Source organism: Suricata suricatta, chromosome 2 (genome assembly GCF_006229205.1).
Source record: "Suricata suricatta isolate VVHF042 chromosome 2, meerkat_22Aug2017_6uvM2_HiC, whole genome shotgun sequence".
NCBI classification, from domain to species: domain Eukaryota; kingdom Metazoa; phylum Chordata; class Mammalia; order Carnivora; family Herpestidae; genus Suricata; species Suricata suricatta.
Genome location: NC_043701.1, coordinates 151,656,659 through 151,674,919, shown reverse-complemented (window position 1 = coordinate 151,674,919; position 18,261 = coordinate 151,656,659). Strand labels below are relative to the sequence as shown.

Here is an 18,261-nt window from a genome sequence, read left to right as displayed (position 1 = left end):
GTGATAGTAAGTGCTGTATAGGCTCTGCTCCTCTGCCTCGCTTTTCCAGCTATAAACAGGATTATAATTCTGGTCTCATTGAAAATGCATAAACCCTGCAGAAACTGGGGAAAAGGCTCATGGGGTAATTCTGGCAAAGCTCAGTAACAGTTCCGCTGCTCATTCTGTCCATAGATGGATGACACTAGGTTGTTAAATAACTGTAGAACCAACTTGGAGCTTTTTTTGTTTTAATTCATCTTGGGTAGGAAAGGTTATGCCTAGTTTGAGAGTACAATCCAGCCATATATACACTTTTCAGAACTTACCCCACTAGGTGAACTTTTTACAGGAAGGAGATTCTTTAAGAACAAATGACATAGGACTTGCCTCTAATTGAGAAGTTCCATTTTCAATTTTGATGAATAAGAATGATTTGAAAGTGCAATTTTTTCTTACGTGTTGTTAGGGAGCTAAATGTATCTAGAATCACTTTTTTAAAAAAGTTTACTTATTTATTTTCAGAGAGAGAGAGAGAGAGAATCTCCTGATGCAGGGCTCAATCTATGAACTGTGAGAAGATGAGCTGAAATCAAGAGTTGGAGGCTGAACTGACTGAGCCACGCAGGTGCCCCTAGAATCTCTTTTTGAAGGGCAAATCTTACGTTGTTTTATAATGCTGCGGAGATCAACATGGGGGAAAGGGGAGTGGGGAGGTGCGGCAGGGATTCTGCTGGCCTGACAATAATGGAGGACCTTCCCAGCTCGCTCCTTTCTCTAGGTTCAGCCCATTCTGTCAACCATCCTCAACTGTCAGCCTCTGCAAAGTTCTTTTCAAGACTTCCTGGAGCCTCCCAGACAGAATCAGCCAGGCTTGAGGGGGAAACGCAGTGACTAGAGGAAGAACAGGGCTTGATGAGCCATCCCATTCACCTCCACTTGCATTTTTTCAGGTGATGTGAACACTGAAGAGCCTGTTACCAGTTTTGGTTGGGCCCTGAGTGGGTCTAGGTATGAACTGCCCTTGAAAATCTGCTCTGCGCTCAGTGATTCTATGCTTCTATTGGATGGAATCGAAACTCTTCAACTACGTATCCACCAGCCAGCTGTGTATCTGCAGCAAGTTACTCAAAGTTTCTGTGCCTCACCACCTCTGCAAAAAGAAAGCACTGGCCTTGCTCAAACTTTGAGGCGCTAACAGCTGTGAGATCCCACATTCAAGCCCCTGAACCCAGGACACTTCCCCAATGGTATCTCCTAATACCATCCTCAGTTTGTGTCAAGCCTGGAACAAAAAGTTGCAAGAAATGGTAGAAAAGCTAAAATGGCCATTTTTCACTTAGATGAAGAAACCAATGAAGACAGTAATAGCTGTGTTCACATCAAAGAAAACACCAGGAGATTTCCTTTCAATAAAACCCCTTTTAGGAAAGAAGATTAGGAGACCAGAACACATAGTTAGGAGGGTTCTTCTTTATCTATGCTTTTTCTTTGGGGGTCGATGTCTCATTCTGACAGTTCAAGAAAATGTCCATGGGCTAATCAGTTCAAGGGGAGAAGAGAATGGCAGCCACGTTTTGTGGGGTGGGTAAGTGTGAAGGGTGAGAGATCCAGAAAGGTCAACATAGATCCTAACGCTCCCCTCCATTAATACTTTTTTTTCTCTCATTCTTCCCTTTTTTCCTCTTGCTGAAAACACTAAGGTTTTAAGCGGCTTTGAAGGTACAATCCCAGCCTCTTCTTGAACTGTAATAAGACCTAAATATTTTTACGTAATTTAACACCTCAGATGAGAAACCAGAAACGGGGGTCCTCTTCATCCCACCGTAGAGCCAAGTTCTCTGCCTCTCTAGCAATGTGGCTCAAACCTCAATGCACCAGCATTATGTGGGTGCTTTGAAAAATACAGATTCCTAAGACGCACCATAAACCAATTTGGAATGCCTGGAGCGGGGCCAAGGGGTCTGCATTTTTGACAAGCTCCCACAGGTGAGTGTTTTACCGATAGTGTCTGAGAACCTGGCTCTGTGGCCTAATCAACACCAGGCCATTGCCAATAACTGATCTCCCATAATCTTTCGTGGGACCATCTGAATCAAAAAGGCTCCGGTAAGTATGCAGTTTTAGATGACAGTGAGCATGTAATGTGCTAATTATGGCCAGTGACACCATAAAATAAAAGTGTATCACTGAATGCTTTCAAGTTCTTATAATGATGGTAAGATGGCATGTCATGGGGCCTTTTTAGCCCCAGACATCAGTCCAGAGAATTCCAAACAGATATAGACAAGGGCCATTAGGACCCCGGATCCTTCCCCTCAGACTGTTTACCCATGAATAGGATGTCCTGAAGCAACACTTCCCCCAAGTGAAGTGTTGATAAGTCTGGTTATCAGCAAGATATTATTGGCAGTGTGATACACGGGGCATTTACATTTTCTTGATAGGGTTAGTCATATGAAAGCTGACAAAGAAGAACAGGAGCAGCGCTGTGGTGCAATAGCAACAGGCAGCTGTCCCTGGCTTCTCGATAAATAGATGACTTGCATTGCTGAGCGGTGTGGTCACCGCCAAAGGAATGGGCCTCTCACATTTCTTCCTGATTCACATATTAAGTGGGGTTACTTGTCATCCCCTCCCTCTTCTGCTTCCCAGACACTGAGTCTGGAATGAAAATTCACCTGCCTCTGAGTTGGCCATGGGTGGGGGCCGGGGTGTTACTTGGGCTCCCAGGTTGGAAGATTATCTCACCCAGCCCTTGCTATATAAGCTGACTGGGGTGGAGGGGCTCAGCAAGGCTGACTCAAGGGATTCATTCCACAGGAGAAAAAACACACAGACGAACAGAGCCTCAGGCAGACATGATGGTGATGAAGGTAGAAGAGCTGGTACGTAAGACACATTATCATTTTGCAATGGAAACCAGTTCGGTCTTGATTTGTATTTGAAAATGGAAATGTCCTTTTATTCAGGCATAATGCACAGGTACTCTGATGTCATCTATGGAAAATTGTTGGCTTATGTGATGAAATAAGTGAAATTGGAAAAATGGAGCTGATAGTATTTTCTCTGTATTTCCCATTTATTTCCTCTCCTTTGGTTTTCTTACCAAAAGGTCGATTCACAGGCAGTTATGAGGATGTCTTAGGGAAGAAGTTTTATTGCAAGGATATGTCTGGAAACAGTGTCATCAAAAGTATCTTAAATGGAAGAATCTTAAATACTTATGAAGGGGTTGCAATTTTCCTAGGAAAAATGATTGAGTGGATAAAAATGGATTTAAACATACCAACCTAATCTAAGCCCTGATTTACCTAAAGAATAAGATGATCACCTGAAGGTAATCCTGGAACACTGCCACAGTGTGTCCCAGCCTGGGATCTGAAAGCACACCTCACAGAGGGGGCTGTCACCAGCCAGGGAGGACCAGAGCCCTCCTTCAGCATCCTCTTTGGAGAATGACCCCAGGACAGATCCTGCTTCTTCTGACCCTATGATTTTCTTCCCTCCTAGGTCACAGGGAAGAAGAATAGCAGTGGGGAGACTGGGGAGTTCCTCCCTGAGGATTTCAGAGATGGGGAGTATGAAGCTGCTGTTGCCATAGAGAAGCAAGAGGATCTGAAAACACTTCCAGCCCATTCCCTGAGCCGAGGGGAGCAGCAGTGGAAAATTGAGAAAGAGCGAGAGGCAGAGGTAAGGAGCTTTTTCCATGGAATCCACTAGTGGGAAGTTGGGGGTGGGGCAGGGGAAAGAGGGGCCAGGCAGGAAGGAGAAAAGGGAGAACCAAAATAAATGCAACCACTCCAAAGATGTTTTTTTGCAAAATTCAAATCCATAAAGACACAACTTTTACAGGATGGGTTGTAGGAACTAATTCTTTAGCAAGACTGTGACCTCTGGATTCCAAATCAATGACTGTCTCTTCTATGATCATCTTCTGATTAGAAGACTTGGAAAGAGACACATGTCCAGTGACTTTCTGAGATCATACACAGTCTAGTTAATCTGAAGCAAGAGAGACCTCTTTTTTTCAGTAATGTTGCTTGTGGTACATGAATCATTGCTGGGCTACATTCACTATCTGTGTTGACAAATTCTGTGTTGCCAGGTGAATTTTCACTGCTTACTAATCACAGATAAAAGATGCATCAGGTAGCAGTAGTCTCAGGACAGTCTGTTTCTTAGTAAGCCACCTGAAAGAGATTGGCACTGATATTTCAGAGTTTAATGCTTACTGTTGGATTCTTTCGAGTTAAATAATAAATTCTACAGAAATCCTGGGTTTGTTTATGGAAAGGATTACAAGATCATCACTTACAAACTCGATCCTATCTCCAGTTAGTCAAAAGCTAATGTTACAAGCAAGAGAAGTGAAGGAGAAGGCAATTAGCTGAAAAATTAGACCCCCAAATACTTGAGTAAGAAGTCACTAAGTCAAAATCAAAGGTTAGTTTTAAAGTTGCTTGCTTGCTTTTCTTTCTTTCTTTCCTTCTTTCCTCAAACTGTTCACATACTTCTCTCAGACCTTGCAGATTTTTGTTTAGACACAATCAGAATGCCTGTCAGTAGAACTCACCATATTTTGAAATATGGATTTCTTTTTTAGCTCAAGAAGAAAAAACTAGAACAAAGGTCAAAGCTTGAAAATTTAGAAGACCTTGAAATAATCGTTCAGCTGAAGAAAAGGAAAAAATACAAGAAGACTAAAGTTTCAGTCGTGAAGGAACCTGAACCTGAAATCATTGTAAGAACATCTGCTTTTTGTGGTACTACACATCCAGCATTAGGCTACAGGGGAAGAAATATCTGTGGAGGGTTTGATCAAATGTTGGAAAGCTCACAGTAACTCTCGTGTGATTTTTTTGGGTTTTAGACAGAACCTGTGGATGTACCTAGGTTCCTGAAGGCTGCCCTGGAGAATAAGCTGCCAGTAGTAGAAAAATTCTTGTCAGACAAGAACAATCCAGATGTCTGTGATGAGGTAAGGCTTATACAAAGCACTGCAAAATCCAGCTCATTAATTTTGTGTTTCTTATGCTTAACTTCAGCCTTGCTAACATGGTGCCAAAAACCAATCCACCTGGAACAGTCTCCCCAGCTGTTACCACATATGCTGGGAGTATATTAGGACAGCATAGCGGTCCAGAAAAAAGAGGCTGGATTAGTGCTGTGGATTGCATCATTTTTGGGGTACTTCTGGCTGATTTTTTGCTTTGTCTTTAACTTTTTATATTCTTGGGACAGACTTCTAATTAGGCAGAGCCAACAAATCCCTTTTGGAGACATACATAATAGCATCATCCTTTAAAAAAATGTTTTTTGTTTATTTATTTCGAGAGAGAGTGAGTGCAAGTGGGGGAAGGGCAGAGAGAGGGAGAGAGAGATTCCCAAGCAGACTCTGCACTGTCAGCTCAGAGTCCGATGTGGGGCTTGAACTCACAAACCATGAGATTATGACCTGAGCGGACACCAAGAGTTAGACGCTTCACCGACTGAGCCACTCAGCAGCCCAGCGTCATCCTTGATTATACCCAAACACATCAGCGTGCAAGTGGCGGCTCTATCACTACTTGGCTGTTTGATTTTTAGCAACTAATTTGCATTTTCTAGACCTCAGTTTCCTTATCTGTAAATAGAGCATACTGGAGTGAATAATGCCAACAATTGTTCTAGGCCGAATAGTCTATTAATCCATTCATACAAAGCCTTCTTCTACTCCTTTTTGTATCCTCTCTCGCCTGGAGAATCATTTTAGAAGGTGAATTTAAAAGGAGCTGTCAGCACAGAGCCTGATGCGGGGCCTGAACCCACAAACCACGAGATCATGACCTGAGCCGAAGTCAAAGGCTTAATTGACTGAGCCACCCAGGCGCCCCTCTCCCATTCTCTTAAAAAAAAAAAAGTTGAATACTTTTTAATATTCAACCTAGCAACAGTCCCAGATGGAAGAAAACCATCCAAGCTGCATGGCAAATTCTATACAAACAACGAAGGAACAGAATTCAAAAAAGGGAAATGTCAGCATTTGGGTACTTTTGAACTTTAAATTCACATCCCTCCATATAGACCTCTGAGCACTTAGAAATGTACTTGCAGGAAACTCAAACCTCAGTTGTAGGATAGTTGTTCTAGTTCTGCAATGTTAGTAAATTTAACAGTTCTAATTCCAAAAGAAGTACTTGAGTTTCTATCAATTAAGTCACTGGAGTCCCCAGTTCCACACCCTTTAGAAAGCATTTATGCTCATTTTGGTATGCATCACTATGTCTCTTTTTAAATCTTTATTCTGACAGTATAAACGAACAGCCCTTCACAGAGCCTGCTTAGAAGGACACTTGGCAATTGTAGAGAAGTTAATGGAAGCTGGAGCTCAGATCGAATTCCGTGATATGGTAAATATATTTCTTTGTTTGGCAATGAGCCAAAATAAGTAGACTATACGAAGCTTGAGAAAACCTACAATGAAAAACGGAGTTAACTGGATTGAAAATTGATCTGAGAGAACAGGGCAAAAGCTCATTTCTCCGTACAAAGGGAAGTTGGGAGATGGGACTAGGTCATGTGGAAAGTATTTTCCATACATACTGAAAAGGAGAGGAATGTTCAAGGGAAAAGAAGGAAGTGAAAGTCTCTACATGGAATCCAATATCCTCTTCAGAGAGCTGGGTCAGTATCAAGTCAGTAGCATTACTGAGAAGTAATACAGTCAGCACTTGCCTCTCAGTGTCCCTGTCCTTCCGTTATCCACGGAGTCCGCTCACCGTCCTGGGGCTGCCAGCCCTGTGTCAGAATCCTCGAGCTGTACACCTTACATGATAGATGCCATCAGTGAGGTTAGCGGCTAAACTGCCTACGGGATGAATTGCATCTATGGAAAGTAGCTGCTATTCAGTCCTCGATAATTCAACCACTGTGATTTCTACAAAGAGCAGCACACAGCGTATTTCGTGAACTGCAGATTGAGCTGGAAATATGCTTTATTTACTTAAATGCAGCTCAATTTGACTTTATAGCAAAGTGGAGAAGGGTATTAAAAAAAGTCCAAAGAACTTAAACGAAACTGAACCCAAAAGACAAACACACAGAAAAACAATAAAAAATAAAGTTTGAATGAAAAGACACTCAAATTCATGAGTGTGTGATTTGGAAGGCCAGGAATAGAGCAGAGTGGGGAGGAGGGCAGCTCCTAGGAGTCGGGGCAGTGTGCGGTGACAACGGGGGTTGGCCGCTGAGGTACAGAGGCTGTGCTGATGCAGATGACAGCAGAAAGCCAGCAAGAGATGAGACAAAAACAACAGGGACACAGGAAGAGGTGGCAGCTCCAGATTAAAATCTCTTGGAAGAAACTACTTGCATTCTGCCAGAATTTTAAAATGCATTTGTCTAGAACTACTGAGTCTGTTTGGCAAAAATCACTGAAAGTTCCGGGCAGATGTGGGTTTGAATATCTATTCTGATGCTTACTAACTGTGTTTCCTTGGGCTAGAAACTTGACTATTTTGGAGACTTGGTTTTCTCACCTGCAACATGAGGGGAGTCACACCTGCTGGGAGGACCAACCCATCAAAAGTGTGTAGCACCTTGTTGGCAGGTGGAAATTCTCCATAAGTTGTAGTTTTTATGCTTTTACCAAAAAAAGGATTTTTAGATTTACTGAGTTTCCTAATGATGCAAATACATGCACACAGATACACACATAGGAGTGCATATGCTCACATCCACACACATCTAGTTTAGCTAAAGCATCTGGCCAGAGCCTTCAGCTACAATAATTAGAATTAGCAATCCAGACGGGGACAACCCAGTGTCACCGTGGATGCCCTAGCAAATCGGGTATTCCTGGGCCTAAGAAACCAAGTGCTAACTCTTCTGACCAGCCCTTCTTTACATTAAGTCACGCCATTTTACCTTTTGCTATAGCTTGAATCCACAGCCATCCACTGGGCAAGCCGTGGAGGAAATCTGGATGTCTTAAAACTGCTGCTGAATAAAGGAGCAAAAATCGGTGCTCGGGATAAGGTATTTCTCCTCTTCGCTCTCCTCCCCTCCCCCACCCGTCTTCCTCTTTCCCCTCCTTGGCCTCTTCCTCCCCTTCCTCTTTCTCTGACAAAGTCACCTCACCATTTGGATCAGCTGGAAGCTCATGCTGTGTGGGGCACCAGAGTGGCCATTTGTCCCCCTCACACATGCTTTGGGGTCCGGGACAGCCTCTGTCCCGAACCCAGCGAATCACTTGCATTCTTCAATTTCCCAGCTGCTCAGCACAGCACTGCACGTGGCAGTGAGGACCGGCCACTACGAATGCGCAGAGCATCTCATCGCCTGTGAGACGGACCTCAACGCCAAAGACCGAGTGAGTTCCTGGGGAAAGCCCCGCCTCCTGCAGCGCTGTCCCTCACTTATCTGGAATCCCTCCCCACGCCAGGTACCCTTGTGGGACCCACCTTCTGGCCTCAGGCCCACCTTCAGCCTGTTGACTCTGCTTCTCTAGGAAGGAGATACCCCTCTGCACGACGCTGTGAGGCTGAACCGTTACAAGATGATCAGACTCCTAATTATGTACGGGGCTGACCTCAACATCAAGAACTGTGTAAGTACCCGAACTAAGCGATCTCTGCTTGTGGGCTTTCTTCTTAACAAAAGCATATCTCATGTACTTGAAAATAGTCCCACGGTGGTAGGATTTCAGAGTTGGGGACAGCCTTTTGATGTTTTAAATGCCCCTGTACCTTCCCATAAGGATGTTGCTAACCTTGGCAAGGTCACCTGGTCAGAGATAGGTGTAGCCCACCGTGACTGCTGTGGCTTGAGCGCTGGTACAGGGTCTCGTGATCCTTTTAAAATTTGGTCTTGGAAATACAGGTCAAATTGCACCCTTTCCCAAGTCCAAGGACAGTCTGCCTTGTCCACCCTTGGCTGAGCGAGGCCTGGGGCAGTCAGGAATAAAGACAGACGCCGTTCCTGAGGTGATAAAATTCCACAGAGGTCAATGTGGTCAAGAGCCAATGAACTGAAATTAATCAATATCTAATATCAGTAATTCTGAGGCGTTCCCCCCCAGCCCCACCCCTTACAACAGCATGACATGCGACCCCTCTCTTCCAAGGCGAGATATGCTGTTGCCTATATTTTTGAGATAATTTCTATCCATTCTCCACTTTGGTTTATCTGCATATCCCTCAAAATAATTTCCTATATTTAGGTCCTGAAAATGCTCGTATAAGTCCCTGCTACAAGTACGTGTTAATTTAGCTTCATCTGCAAGCCAGGGAATAGAACCAACTTTTCCTCATGGTCCCAATTCCCAGACAAACATCATCTAATATAAGCTTTAAAAATATCACCGAGAGGAATGGATATAAATTACTAAAGAAATAATTTGAAAGATTTGGTGGAGAATCACTTTACAAAGAAGGAAAAGAAAACCCCAGTCATCGTATACTGTGAATAATTTCTTCCCCTTATTGTGTTACTATGAGACCAAGAGGAATATTTTATCATAAAAAAAAAACCCCACAAAACTGTCTTGGTGATAAGAACAAAGAATAAAAGCAATAAATAGACACTGCTTGGATGGGAAAGTGTTAATAGTAGGGTCCCTTGATAGTGAGATTGATCTTATCTAATAATTTAAATAAATTACCAGAGAAAGAGTAGATTTAATGAAATCTCCAAAACTGCAGAAAATATGATGATTTCTTTTAGGCAGTGAGACACTACCAGCAGAAAGAAATAGCATACATATTTGGAAAGATTGTGTAAGTAGCTAGAAAATTAGGAGATAAATTCTAATGGAGAAAAGTTGAAGGAATTCATGGAATAATAGCCTAAAATATACCAATGGCTCTGAATGATCAGACCGCAGCATAAGCATTCAGGAACTATTAATGTCATTGATCCAATGGCTGGATGTTCCCCAGTGGAACTGTAAGCCATTGGACACCATCTTGAAGAGAATGGGAAACAACACACAATACATTATTTTATCTCTGGTAAAACTCTGTCATCATGTGTCCTGACGTGTCCTCAAGGAAGATGCTACAGAGGCGGGGAGTTCCAAAATGAAGGTGACAGGGCCACTAGTTAAAATAAGCACATGGCAGGCAAAGCGCCTAAATTACTTAAATGGTGGCTGCAGGGGTCTGCGCACAAAACTTTTCAAGGGCTCCACAGGGATCATGCTACCAACTCTCCTGACTTCTTGAGAGAGCTCACAAAGGCAGCTGGGAAATCTAATTTCCAACTGTCGCCAATTAATTCCAACTTTTAAAAAATCTAAGCTCTGGTTGGGCCCAAACAAAACAGGGATCTAGACTGATTGGCATCTCCAAGCTGTCAGTTTCCAATCTCTGAGTTAAAGAGACTTCCAAATGAATAGAGGTGGAAAAATTTAAGACTTCCCATATTTAAAGACAAGAATTGAGAGGTGACATGGTTTTTGTTTTTATAAATGTCTTGAGACACATGCATAAGGGGCAAAGAATTTTGGTCTCAAAAATTACTTACACATCATTGACATCACCTCCAAGAAAAATGAAGTGTCCTGGGAGATCCCAGTGTAATTTCTGACCAGTTGTGAAAACTCTACCCCTCTGAGCAGTCGTCATTCTGAAGGCTTCAGCCAGGGTGTCGAATCAGCTCATTTACCACCAGTTTTTATCAATCAGGAATCATTTTCCAAACTGATAGGAATCGTTCTTGACCACTACTTCCCCATGCCCATTCTGCAGGATCCTGGAGATGCATAGAGTCATTTTGTGAATCTAAAAATGACTCTGCGTGCTCTTGCCATCTACTACCTAGGGATCAGGGATTTTTACCCAAACCTAAGAGAGTCCCACAGGGAAAAACAACAACAACAACCATAATGACAACAAACACTGCTAATCTGAAATGCCAAAAGCATTACTGTGAGAAACAGTGAAGGGCTGATTTGAATATAAACTGCAAATCACTCATAGTGGAAAGCATGAAACAGTTCAATAAAGCATACACCTACCCATTACCTCATTAAACACACACACAGAGGATGTGAATTTATAGATGCCTCCCATCTGGAAGTCAAATTTCCTCATGTATTTTGATTAGGCTGGGAAGACCCCAATGGATCTGGTGCTACACTGGCAGAATGGAACCAAAGCGATATTTGACAGCCTCAAGGAGAACTCCTACAAAACCTGTCGCCTGGCCTCATTCTGAGGGAAACCATGCCTCTTTCATCAGCCGTTCTTCACTGGCATTTTGAGGGCACGGCCCCCAAGAAAAGCAACTAGTCATAAAACCCAGCTTCTATCCACCTGTTGTAAAGCTGCACCTAATGAGGTTTTGAGAAAGCATGGGGATAGAGGTATGGAGATGTCCCTTAGTGGAGCGCACTCTAGTTTTATTTATTCCTGGTTATTTATTTATTTTCTTCGATACCACGGATACTCAGATCCTTCACAATCATCCATTTGGTGAGCAAAGCTGCATGTGTATAGAACACTTCAGATCCTTCCTGCAGATCTGGAACCGTGTTAACGAGCAATGTGGTGTCTACTTATGTGCGCCTCACTCAAGGAAGCTATTTCAAGGTGTTTTTAAAAGACCAGGGTGATTACTGCAGCCCTCTTTTCTCCTGAATTTTCAATGCTGAAGTTCAAGGCAACCAAAGGCATGCAGTGACAGGAAAGGAAACCGTAGAACTAAAGGGATTCTGTGAGGACAGTAAAGCCAATAGTTTTATGCCCGGGTCTGGTATTTCTTACCAAGTCACACGTTGCACCAAGGTGAAGAGAATGTCGTGAGTGTAAGAGGGGGGTGCGGTGCAGTGGCGGGAGCGGGCCGCTGGGCCATGCAGAGCTGAATCTGCTCGAAAGAGCTGAAAGGGACTGCAAAATGTAAATGTGTAAATGTATATTATGTTGTATGTCTGTTTTATATTCATAATAAAAGCAAATGCTGAACCTCTTCCTAAGTACTTCTATGAATGTGGTGGGAAAGAACCAGGTGAAAGAGCCCATTTCTATGAAGTGGCTTTTTTCTCTTCCAAGTTTTTCGGAGTAGGAATGTCCTGTGAAATAGTACTTCACAGTATTTAATGTGTACACAGAACACCTGAGGATCTTGCTAGAATGCAGATTCTGATCCGTCGCGTTGCGGGTGGGGCCTGGGACCCCGCATTTCTGACGAGCTCCCAGGTGATGCAGAGGTGGGGGTACCCCACAAGCACAGGGAGCAGCAAGGATGTGAAAACCTTCCTCAAGAGAGAGGTGTTCCGGAGTTCTTTTGGCCCTGGCAATGGGGAGAAAGAGACCCCTGGTGGGCAGAGTGATTACTGCAAGTTAAACAGGGCTCCTTAGGAAGTTCCCATCAGGGCTCATCTAGGGTTTAGCGATTATTGCGGACACCTGCTGTCGGTGTCAGAGGCTGCCCATGAGGAAACACACCTGGCCAACGATATTTGGCCTCCAAGGGGAGCCGTTTTGTTGCCAGATGCTGGACCGGGTGCTAAGACCTGCGGTGAGAAAACCAAGATGGTCCTAGCCCCGCCTTCCTGGAACAGATGAATATTAAAGAAATAATCCCAGAAACAAATATATAGTAAGGTCTGAGGTAAGTACAATGGAGTAAAAAACAGAGTCCCGAGAGAGTCTCAGATGCAGAGGGTAAGGATGTCTACAGACTTTGCTGACGTGCTGACTTTTCGAGGGAGTCTGAAAGATAAACAACCATTCCAGCACAGTGTTCCAGCCAGCACAGAGAACACAGGCAAGGGCAAGGTCGTGGGAAAAGTGTGGCACTTTAGGAAACGTATGAAGGCCAATGTGAAACACTGGCACTGGTACCCCTCCCCTCAAAACTCTTCTCAGATGTGACAACTAACAAATGGCCTCTTAGCTTTGGCTCTAACAGTTGGAGACTGTGTACAGGATGGTCCATAACCAGGTGTCCCACTTAGCTGGTCATGGGCACATACGTTGTGAGGATAGTCAGAAATTTTTTGAGCCTTTTGTACCTAGTCTCCTAACCTCCCAAGGGCATCAGAAGCTTCAGCCCCTCCGGTATCTCCCTCCCTCTCAACCAATCCCCTTCTGCCATCTCTCTGCCCTCCCACCAGGGTCCTGGCTCTACCGAGTCTTATCCTTAAGGCTTAGGGTCCTCTCATTTCTTCCTAGTAAAGCACCTACAACAGGAGTAAAATTTCTCTTGCTGGTTCTGGTGTCTCCCACAGCATAACGTGGTGAGTTATCATGTGACCAAGTTCTCTATGATGCCTTCTTCAAGCCCCCCTCCCCGCCAGAGTTGGGAGGGGAGAAGAGGGTAAGGGGCTGAGACACTTCTGTGTCTCCACATACAGAGATTTCCAGTAGCACCGAAGTAGAGAGCAGGAGAGACAGCCCGGGCTAAGTCCCATTAGAACAAGGCCAGCTCGGTCACCTTCTATTACTGGAAAAAATGAACACTTGAGGCAAAACTTTCAAGTTTGTGTCACACAGGTGATCAACTTTTAAGCTCCTCTTCTCACTTAACCTAGCTCCTTGCCCACAGTCTGTCTATTGTCTTGTGCTTTCCTCAGTGAAGGGAACGTCCCATTGACCAACAGACTGCTGGTAGCTCTTGATTCTCTTTCCCTCACCCCTCTCTTCCAATCCACCTCCAAGTCTTCTTACCAAGACTCCTCCCTAGGCAGCTCTGCCATCTGCCCACTACCCCATCCCAGGGGCCACACGTCCAGACGAACAGTGTCCCCCAGATTACTCGAATGGTCCTTGCCCGGCTCCTGGCCTCTGGCTCTCCTCCCTCCAGTCTGTTCTGTAAGTTGCAGCCAGAGGGATTTTGCTAAAATGCAAATCTGGTCAGTCATTCTCCTCTTTAAAATTCTTTGGTGGCTTCCCATTTCCCTCAGGATGGAATGAAAACTCCTTAACGTTGTCAAAAATCCTTGAAATCGGACTGCTGTTAACTCCCTATTCTTATCTATTTCTCATCACTGTCTTAGCTAAACTCTGAATTTCAACTCTGGAATTTTCAGTTCCTTACAAAACCCAGGCACTTGGTTTTCTGTTTTCATATACTGTGCCAGCTCCCTGGAAGGCTCTCCTCCCCACCCCACCCTACCCCACAACTTCTCCTCATTCCTCCCCTTCGGGTTGGCTGCCTTCCTTCCACACAGCCATCCTTGACCCTTACTTTTAGGCCAGTGGTGTCTACATCTATGGGACTGCCTTTATCTGCTAAGGGAAAAAAAATCTCTCTCCCTTTGAGGAAGTAATACCCACTCACCAAGTATTGAGCCAATCAGAGAAATGAACAATGAAGAAAGCAAACATCCCCAATAATCCTTATATCATGCTATTACTTCTGTGCACATTACATACAGACACTGTACATTCAGTTCTGTAACTTTGGTTTCAACTGAACAACTTATTCTAGACATCTATACAGATGGTACTCTTATGTTTCAATTTACAATGGATCATTTAACTAGGCCTATTATTGGGAATTTAGGTTGTTTCCATTTTCCCATTATTTTATTTTATTTTATTTTATTTTAATGTTTATTTTTGAGAGAGATAGAGTGCAAGTGGGCAGAGACAGAGGGAGTTTCCCATTGTTTTAGACATTATCCAATGAATGTCCTTAACACACCCTTTACACCTAAACAGCTATTTCTGAAGAAATACATTTGTAGAAGAATCTGTAAGATTGCTATCAAATTATACCCTTTCCAATGTTATTCTTTCCCCCAAATCATGGAAAGTCTCATTTTATACATTTTTTAATCTTTCTACTTATTCATTTATTTATCTATCTATTTATTTAATTTTGATAGAGAGAGACAGAATGTGAGCAGGGGAGGGACAGAGAGAGGAAGACACAGAATCTGAAGCAGCTCCAGGCTCTGATAGCACAGAGCCCGGCGCAGGGCTTGAACTCATGAGCTGTGAGATCATGATCTGAGTCGAAGTCAGATGGTCAGCCAACTAACCCAATTAGGAGCCCCTAAATCTTTTTTATCTTTCAACCTGATCAGCACAAGATCTATTTTTAGTGGATTTTCCTTGATTCCTAAAAAAGTTCAGCAGCTTCCTGTTTACTGAGCATTTTTCTGGGTCAATCTCTGTTGCCCAGCTTCTATTAAGTCCGGCTCCCTGGAAGCAGCCCTTGGAATGAGGGTTCTTGTGTAAGTGATTACTGAACGTGCTCGAGGAGGCAACGGGGGAAACAGGACGGGGCAGGAAAAGAAACAGGCAAGGAAGTGCTTTCAGGAGGAGTCTCTCCTCGGCCTTATCCCCGCTCAGGAGCATAAATCATGTCACAGAGGCCAGAAAGCCAGGTAGGAATGCCCTGCATCAGGCAGTGGTCACTGACCAACTGCAAGGGGTGGGGGCAAAACCACCCAGGCACCTCTGGGTAAGGTGACTTCCACTGGCTCAAAGGCAGTGCTCGGGGGAAGAGTGAAGATAAATCGTTAGTACCCAAATCGGAAGCCGCTGGAGAAGGGGTACGTCAGCCTGGCCAACGGGACCTGGAGGACACTGACAGCATTTATCATGTTGCATATGTTCTTTAAAAACAATTTATTTTTAAGCTTTTACTAAGGATGCCAAACCTCTCTGCTCTGTAAGATGCATTATAAATGTGCTTTCCTAGTTGTTCGTACTTTCCTAACAATATTGTTTTTATAGAGGTAAATTAATCAAGCTTCACATTTCTGGCTTTGATGACCACATTTAGGTTTCTTCCAACCCAAGGTTGTTTTAGACAAAAAAAAAAAAAAAAAAAAAAAAGTACCTACCTTTTCTCTAGTATTTTACAAGTTTTTTAAATTATTATTTCTTTAATCTACTTGATTTTAGTATGGTATATATTGAGTAGAAGATAGGGATTAGGCTTGTTTTTTCCCTTAACGATAGAACAATAGCTGATACTTAGAGTAGGCACATTCTGTGGACCGATCCTCCTGAGCCTTCTACAAATATAAATCTACTTAACTTTTGCAGTAGTGCCACAGGTATGGAGAACAGATGGAGAAAGTGAGGCCCAGAGTGGTCACGTGATTTATGCAAGGTCCAGGTACTAAGTGCTAGCAAGTTCATATTTTAACATAGGTTGTATCTTTAGCCTTTGCACTTGCTTGGTACTCTGTACTGCCCCTCCTACCCGTGGTACCAAAGCCACCAAATTGAAAAATCCCTCATTTCTTCTTATAACTGGAGTCATTCTGAACTCCCATCTCTTTCATTGATCTGTATGAAATTTTGCACCAGTCATGCAGTTTTAATTGCTAGGGTCCTGCTGTACTCTTTAATATTGGGCGTACAAGTCCCTCCCAGTGTTTTTCTATGAAACTTCCTAGCTATTCTCATATTTATTCTTTCAAAATGTAGTTTAAAATCCAAACATACACAGAAGCAAATATATGCAGACACTGTTTTGGATTTTACTAATTTGTAATTTGGGGGAGACTTTGGTGAACATCGTCTCCTCGTACAAAAAAACCAGTGTCTCCCTCTTTAATTTCCCTTATTAAGAGTTTTCTTCCGGAGCGCCTGGGTGGCTCAGTCAGCTAAGCATCCAACTCTTGATTTCCGCTCAAGTCATCATCTCACGGTTTGTGAGTTCGAGCCCTGTGTTGCACTCTGTGCTGACAGTGCAGAGCCTGCTTAGGATTCTCTCTCTCCCCTTCCTGAGTGTGCTCTCTTAAAAACTTAAACAAGGGGCGCCTGGGTGGCTCAGTCGGTTAAGCATCTGACTCCAGCTCAGGTCATGATCTCATGGTCCATGAGTTCAAGCTCCACATCGGGCTCTGTGCTGACAGCTCAGAGCCTGGAGCCTGCTTCAGATTCTGTGTCTCCATCTCTGCCCCTCCCCCGCTTATGCTCTGTCTCCCCCCCCCCAAAATAAATAAACATTAAAAAAAATTAAAAAAAAAACAAAATTGTATTTAGAATTTTCTTCCCAGAGATCCTATTTTTTTAAATGTAGATATAAACTGTGTCTTTGTGAATAGTCATCTTTTAAAATGACATTTTACAGTAACTTATTGTTAACTAAACTACTACCTTTGATGCATTTAGTTGCTGGGCTGAACTGTTATTTATGGTTGTCATTTTGTTGCAATAAATCAGCAGTGCCTCATGTTCTAACAAAGATAAACATCAGAAGGAACCCTCCTGTGGCTCTTCCGGCAGGGCCGGTCATCACGCCCTCCTGTTTTGCGACAGGACAGGCACCTATGCATAAACAGAAAGTGGGCACAACTGCAAATGCATAGCAAACGTGCAGAGATGAAAAAGTACCTGAATTTCTAGTCCTTTCCCAGTTGCTTCTTTTACGAAGATGACAGTCACATCTGCAATAACTTTCCTCAGTGACATCTGGTGCAACTGGGGCAGAGAGACACATATTAACTAGTGGGTTGAAAAAGTAGACTAATGTGGGGCATCAAAGTAAGTTGACCATATGTCCCCTGAGATATCTTGAGTTTAAAATACATAAATGGACGCTCACGTGCTGATCTGTAAAGACGAATGCCTGCCTGTCCCTGGGAGTACGGGCCCTCTGGCGGGACATCAGCAGCTGTCTTCTGGAGTCTTAAGACTTGAGTGAAGCAATCCAAGTGTGGAATTTTCACTGAGTCCTCCCAAATCCTAGTTGTCCTGTGCACACCTACTTTAAGGTTTTTTTTAATGTGTATTTATATATGAGAGGGAGAGAGAGAAAGAGCACACACAAGCAAGGGGAGAGGCAGAGAGGGAGACACAGAATCTGAAGCAGGCTCCAGGCTCTGACCTGTCAGCTCAGAGCCTGACGTGGGGCTTGAACTCATGCACCATAGGATCATGACCCAAGCCAAATTTGGATGCTTAACTGACTGGGCCACCCCGGAACCCGACAGGTTTTCTTAGTGGCTCATGTTTTATGTTAGGTATGTTATATGCTATATATGTTAACTAAAAATTACGATACCTGCTGCACTATGAGAGACAAAAAAAGAATTCCTGGAAAGCACCACCTTGGATTTCCTGGGAATTCTTTTTTGTTCCTCACAGAGCAGTAGTTTTCGTAATTTTTAGTTAACATATCTAATTTTACAATGCTACCCACAGTGGCATAAACAGACTTGTGAATAGACATACACCTAACTAACCTCTGGAGAATCCACGTGGGGCGGAGGCAGCAGCAAGGTGGCACGCAAGGAAGTGGCGAGCTGTGGCGCGTGGGCTCAGCGGCAGCGCCATCAGTTCTACGGAGGGAACGGAGGTGGCTAATCCATCAAACTGCTCAAGTGGAAGT

General features: G+C 43.6%; 1 protein-coding gene across 1 annotated transcript; it reads left to right on the top strand.

Moving 5' to 3' along the window:
- The first annotated feature begins 2,662 nt into the window (after window positions 1–2,662).
- ANKRD1 (ankyrin repeat domain 1) lies at window positions 2,663–11,928 on the top strand. The gene is made up of 9 exons (XM_029932212.1): window positions 2,663–2,867; window positions 3,493–3,672; window positions 4,586–4,723; window positions 4,853–4,960; window positions 6,273–6,371; window positions 7,900–7,998; window positions 8,234–8,332; window positions 8,471–8,569; window positions 11,068–11,928. The coding sequence occupies exons 1-9, from the start codon at window positions 2,841–2,843 to the stop codon at window positions 11,176–11,178; spliced, it is 960 nt and encodes a 319-aa protein (XP_029788072.1). The 5' UTR covers window positions 2,663–2,840; the 3' UTR covers window positions 11,179–11,928.
- The last annotated feature ends 6,333 nt before the right edge of the window (window positions 11,929–18,261 follow it).

What these genes read in the sequence shown, in the direction of transcription:
- ANKRD1 (XM_029932212.1), top strand. Translation starts at nt 2,841, where the DNA reads ATGATGGTGATGAAGGTAGAAGAGCTG. An exon ending in AGAAAGAGCGAGAGGCAGAG is followed by an intron (nt 3,673 to 4,585) that starts GTAAGGAGCTTT and finishes TTTCTTTTTTAG; the next exon opens with CTCAAGAAGAAAAAACTAGA. An exon ending in AGATCGAATTCCGTGATATG is followed by an intron (nt 6,372 to 7,899) that starts GTAAATATATTT and finishes CTTTTGCTATAG; the next exon opens with CTTGAATCCACAGCCATCCA.